At 42.4% G+C, this 6199-nt stretch overlaps 1 protein-coding gene across 3 annotated transcripts in view; it reads left to right on the top strand.

Annotated features, from left to right (window-relative positions):
• The first annotated feature begins 1271 nt into the window (after window positions 1-1271).
• The window catches only part of BRAT1 (BRCA1 associated ATM activator 1), a 29198-nt gene continuing 24270 nt past the window's right edge, over window positions 1272-6199 (top strand). For 2 of the 3 annotated variants that reach the window (XM_069084776.1, XM_069084778.1), the window contains exons 1-3: window positions 1272-1428; window positions 2702-2845; window positions 3254-3408. In XM_069084776.1, the coding sequence (XP_068940877.1) occupies window positions 2719-2845; window positions 3254-3408 (282 nt within the window). In that variant the 5' untranslated portion in view covers window positions 1272-1428; window positions 2702-2718. Of the gene's footprint in view, window positions 1429-2331; window positions 2574-2701; window positions 2846-3253; window positions 3409-6199 lie in introns of those variants that run through there. The other variant, XM_069084777.1, reaches the window with a different exon arrangement.

Genomic DNA, 6199 nt, shown 5'->3' with positions numbered 1-6199 from the left:
GATCCCAAAGGATTTTGCCAGACTAGAGAATTAGGCTGAATCTAATAAAAATTAAATTCATTAGGGATAAGTGTAAAGTCTTACACTTGTGTACAAAAAAAAAAAAATCAGCTTTGCAAGAATAAGATGGAAAAGACATGGTTACATAGCAGTTCTGAAAAAGATCTGGGAGTTTTAGTGGATTCCAAGCTCAATATGGGTCATCAATGTGCTAATATGGGTCTTAAACAGCATTAAGAGGGGCATAGTTTCTAGGAATAGGGAGGGGACAGTTGCATTTGTATCATCTCTTCCCTAATCAAACATTTTCTGCAGTATTGCATTCAGAGCTGAGAAGGACATTACTCTGTCATGTACTAGTTGTGTGACCTTGGGCAAGTCAACTTTTGGGGGGGCCTCAGTTTCCTCATTTATAAAATGGAGGAGTTGAATTAAATGGTCTATAAGCTCCATATTCCTTCTGGCTCTAAATCTATGATGTTATGAGGATCAGTTGAAGGGCCTGGGGATATTTACCCTGAAGAAGAAATGACTAGGGGTAGGAGAAGAGGAAGAGGGACATACATGCTAGCTACTGTTCAATATATGAAGGACTGCCTTATGTGAAGGGCAGAAGTGATGCTTTTTGTGACAGATCAGACTTGCTCTGTTTGGCCCCAGATGTCAGAATGGATGGGAGTCAGAAGAAATTTCCGAACAATTGGATCTTTCTGCAAGTGGAATAGGCTATTCCCCTCTCCACCCTCCTCCCCCTGCCCCACCGCTCAGGTCGTGGGATCATCCCCATCCTAGGAGGTCTTTATGTGGAGGTGGTGATACTGGACACATCTGTCCTGTACAGGACAGACCAGATGGCCTCCACTCTCACAACGCTGCAGATCTGTGCCTGCAGGCCCAACATTCTTCCCACTAAACCACGAAAACAACTCCTGCGCTCATTTTTATTAATAGAGTTAGATTCTCTCGCCTCTATGGTCCCTTACAGCTTTAAATCCTATGACCCTTGAACTTTGCCCGGTTCGGCCCCTTCGCAATTTGAGGATTCAGTGGCTTTCCTAGATAGATAAAGCCCCGCCCCCCGTTTTACGTAACCCCGCCCACTTCCTAAGACGTAGTCCCGCCTACTGCGCGCAGCCTCGACTTCGGCATCAACTATTAAATGCGCAGATGGGGGAGTCTAGTGAAATGCCTCTCTTTTTGTGTGCCATCCTGCCAAGCCCTGAGCAGGATCAGTTCTACCAGAAAGATGAGAGAGATTTTTTCCCGAGATATTTCTTTAAAAAATCTTGATGCGTTTGCTCAAGGTCGAAGTTTGTCTCTGCTCCGTTCTCTCCCCACCGCTTTCTGAGGTGGTCTGAGCCGGAGGACCGAGCGCGAGGGAAGGGGCGGGGCGAGGCGGCGCCGACGGAGCGGAGTGTTGCCGAGCTGGTGAGGGGCTCGGGGGTGGGCTGCGCTCTCGGAGGGCAGGGTTGCGTTTCACGACCCCATTCTATCTCCTCATCTTCTCGGGAGCGCTGGGGATGGGGGGGGCCTGGCTGGGGGCAATCCTGTGGGGGGCTTCATCCCTGCCTGGGACCGGGGGGGGGGGGGGGGTCTCCCAATCCCAAACTAGGCGAGGCAGCCGTCGGGAGGAGCCCTAATTGGGGACAGCTCGATCTCGGGTGGCCTTCTCCTCTTCGGCCCAGGGAGCTTTCCCACTCCTCTGCAAAGGCTCCCCGAGCTTGTGAGACCGACTCCCCGCCCTCCATTCCCTCTCCCCCGACCTAGGCCCCCCGCATTCAGAGACCTCCCTTTAAGATCTTAGTGGGTCTCGTGCTTGGAGGCAAACGGGCCATCCGTCCCCCTTGGCAGTGTGCCCCTGGCCCTTTCGCACACTTGACCCTGACCCATACCCCACAGATATCCCCCTGAAACAAGGGCACACATACAGACATCCAGGAAACCGCTTCCGATGCTTAACGCGGGGGGTGGGGTGGGTGTCTGGGGGTCCTCACTTTAACCTTCACTTAATGTCCCTGAGCCTCAGTTTCTCTGTCTTTAAAATGAAGGGACTGGACCCCATGAGCATGTGAGTTTTCTTCCAACCCCTGCTAGAGATCAATGACCTGGGGAAACATACAGCTTGAAATCAGCTTACTCTTTTCTCCCCATACTTCCATCTCTTCCTCCCCCCCAAAAAATGAAAACCAAAAAAACCTGGTGTAAAAGGAAGGACTGACAAAAGTCCTTACGAAACTAATTACAGAGGTCTTATATGCCCTCTCCACCAGGCCGGTCCATAATCTTATTCTCTTGATCTCAGTGTTGGACCGAAGTTTTGTATGATCCTGAGGAGTTTGAACAAGCAAATACATATTTAAGAGTCTGCTATGTGCCATACAGGATACAAATACCAAAGCCAGTCAGCCCTTATCTTCAAGCAGCTATTTTACCAGGGAAAGGAGCAGAGGATACCCACTTCCACAGCTAAGTAATCACAGGGCTGTAGCCATGGACTCTGCTTAATGTCTCTCTGGCTCATTACCCAATCTGGCCATTGCATTTACAGATTACTTGAAGAAATAAGAGATGAGGTAATTCTAGCCAAGTATACCAAATCCTATAACTTGAAGGGAACTACCAGAACATTTGGTTTCTGCTGTGACTGTACCTGGCCTTGAATATTGGGTCAAAGTGTTTTTTTTTCACATTTCATTAACAGGACCCACTGGATTCACTATGGACATTGAATGTTCACGGCTCCTACCTTCTGTCTGTGCAGTTTTGGTAGACCCAAAGCAGTCTGTAGCTGATGATACCTGTTTGGAAAAACTACTAGACTGGTTTAAGACAGTAACTGAAGCAGGTAATTGTTGTAGTGTTTGCCCCCTGTTTACCTATAGGCTGATGGATGTATTTAGAGAATTATGACATGGTACATGATGACTCAACAGTACTCCACATGTCTAAATAAATGGATGTGCTGTCCATACTTTACAACAGATTCTAAGGGAGAGAAGGCAAGTTGGATTATGGGGGAATTACTAGGGTTGTTTGTATTTTAAATTCTAATTTTAATTAAGATTCAAGAGAGTCTTTAGTTTATGGTAGATGACTGTCATGAATATGGATAGACTTTTTAGAAGATCAAGGACAAAAACTTCTGGAGGGAAATGGCTACCTTGATACGGAAAGAGGATACAAAATAATTTCCCTCTCTAAAATGACAGGTAAAGGAAGAATCATCCTTTTCTGATGCTTGTTTATTCCACAGAGTCTAGTCTGCTGATATTACAGGAGAATCCTTGCCTGACAGAGCTGCTCTTTCATGTGCTGAAACTGCAGGATGTGAGTTCCAATATTCTATCCTTTACTCTACGACTTGCAGGAATATTTGCAGCCCATGAAAACAGCTTTCAGTATCTCCAGGTGAGTTTGGTGGTGACCTCTTGGATGCTGTGGTAGCTTGTAAAATTCAGCCTGACTGATAAGTAGTTGTAGTTAATCTGGGGTTTTATTAATATGCATTCATATATGTACATCTGTATTATATACCTACACACTTTAATAAATCCATTCTCTCATTTGTATGGGTACATCTTTCATTGACACAGATTTCAATCCATCTATGTCTTTTCATTCTGTGTAATTATTGTTTATGTCTTTTTGTTTTTTTGTCATTTCTCCAGTAGAGATCTACTAAAACTACCGGTGGCCCACCTCCAGTTTTTATATTTCTTATATCAACTAAAGCAGTGTTCTGGCTGTAGACTTGAGATATATGCCTTCATATATTTTCTGATCTCTTACTTGACTAAAGAAGCAGAATGTAGTTTTATAGCTCAAAACAGCACCCAGACTTTTGGGACACCCTGCATATGTGTATACACACAACACACATATGTATGTGCACCCACATATACACATAGAAACGTACACAGTCCTAAGAAGTCTTTATTTGTAATTGTTTTTATGTATGTTTTATATTAGAGTGAGATTTTGTGTGAAACTCAGTCCCCTAGCAGATTTCAGTATAAATTATCTTGGAGGTATGGGTTTTTTTTTTTGTTGTTGTTTTTGTTGATTTGTTTTAGGGTTAAATAAACTTACTTTATTCTAGTCTAGTCTTCCCAAGAGGGTTGCTGATAATGGGAGCTCCAACTCCTCTAGCTTCCCTAATCATTCTTCTCACAGAAGAGGTATGGCTTAAAATTTGCATTCTTGAGGAAAATGATTTTATTTTGTATAAAATTTATACAGTTTTATATAAAATTGATTTATTTTGTAAAAAATTTATTTTGCATAAAATATTTGTATAAAATTGTATCTAGAAGGCTGTCTTTGAAGCCAGGAAGACATGGGGAACTAACTTACCTGTCTTTGACTCATACTTAGGCTATGACCCTGGGAAAGTCAGTTAAACTCAGATGAGGTGCCATCCTGCATTAGTAGAGGGAGTTTTCTCTTTGGGAATTCATTATTCCAATGAAATTATAAATTGGTCCCTATTCCTATCTCTAAACAATGGAGAGGTAATTAAAGATTGGCTTAACTGCATTGGCATCCACAAAATATTTTAAGAACAAGAGAAGGATTTCCAGTGCTTTACATAGATACTTTATAAATAATTTACAAAAAGACATGACTAAGTTTTTAGACTGATGGTAGATCAGGGAAATACTGTAGCTATGTAGATTTTTATATCAAAGTATTTGACAGAATCCTTCCTAGGAACAATAGGGAGAAGGAAGCTAGATGGTAGGACAGACCAGTAGGTGGTACATGGCTGTATCCAAAGAGTGGTCATTATTGGTTCCATATCAGCATGGAGAGATTTCTCCAGGGGAGTGCCCTAGGAACCCATGTGCTATTTAAAATTCTTACCAGTGAATTAGATAAAAACATAGATGGCATTTATTTATCCAGTTTTAGATGGCACATCTCTCTCTGGGGAAGAGAGAGATGGCTAATAGTGGATAACAGAGTCAAGATTCAAAAAGATTTTAACAGACCAGAATAGTGGATCATATCAGATGAGGTGAAATACAGGAATACATGGTAAAGTCTTACACGATGTTCAGAAAGTCATTTTCACCAGTATAAGGTTGAAAAGTGACGTTAGATAACAGTTCTTTTGAAAAGATTTTTTAGGGTGTTTAGTAGTTTGCAAGCTCAGTGTAAATCAGTAATGGTATCTGGGCAGCTAAGGAATTGAGTAAAGGTCTTAGACTGTATTGAGAGGCAGATTATCCTGGGCCAGGGAGATAGTGGACTCTGTTTTGGTCAGACCGCATCTGGAATATTGTCTTAAGTTCTGGGGGCCACATTGTAGGAAGGACACCTACAAATTAGAGATTGATGAGAGTGAACCATCCAGGACAGTGAAGGGCTTTGAGATATGCCACATGGAAATCAGTTAAAGAGACTAGTGATGTTTAATTTGGAGATGAGAAGGTTTAGGGGACATGTGATAGCTATCTCTAAGTATTTGAAGGACTGACATAGATGAGGGATTAGACTTCATGGTCCCAGAGGGTAGAACTAGAAGCAAAGGATGAATACTTCAAAGACTTGATGATAAGGTAAAACTTCTTTATAATTAGAGTTACCCAGAAGTGGAATGGGCTGCTTTAGAAGGTGGTGTGAATACTCCTTCACTAAAAATCTTTAAGCAAAACCTGAATGTCACTTTGTTGTTTTTGATGTAGAGGGAGCTCTTGTTCAACTATGGGCTGGATTAAATAGGTTCTGAATCTCTTCCCAAGCTGTGATTCTGTGAATGGACACAGAAGGGCTGCTAGGCCCTGGAGGGAGTCTGGTTTAGGGATAAAGGCTTTAGGTTTTGGTTTTGTTTTGTTTTTTAATAAATCCTAGGCCTGCCAGTTATTAACTTATGTGAACTTTGGGCAAGTAAATTCAGTTTGAACCTGTTTCCTTATAGAATAGGGATAGTGACCTATCCATCTCAGAGGTTTGTTGTGGAGAAGGTGCTTTGTAAACTCAAAAGTACCAGAGAAATGTAAGCTATAAGTCTTAAATCATAGCAGAAAGGAGTATCAGTCATCATCAGGTGGTTACTATGTGCCAGAAACTGTTAGTTGCTGGAGATAAAAAAATAGAAAATGAAACAGGCCTTGTTCTCAGAGAGCTTACCTTTCTTTTGGGAAAGACTCTGTGTGTGTGTGTGTGTGTGTGTGTGTGTGTGTGTGTGTGTGTGTGT

The sequence above is a fragment of the Petaurus breviceps genome, unplaced genomic scaffold, assembly GCF_028583685.1.
Source record: "Petaurus breviceps papuanus isolate PSGF00001 unplaced genomic scaffold, PetGlider_PUasm1.0 175, whole genome shotgun sequence".
Taxonomy (NCBI): domain Eukaryota; kingdom Metazoa; phylum Chordata; class Mammalia; order Diprotodontia; family Petauridae; genus Petaurus; species Petaurus breviceps.
Note: the sequence above shows the minus strand (reverse complement) of the source record. Positions and strands in the feature narration are given on the sequence as shown.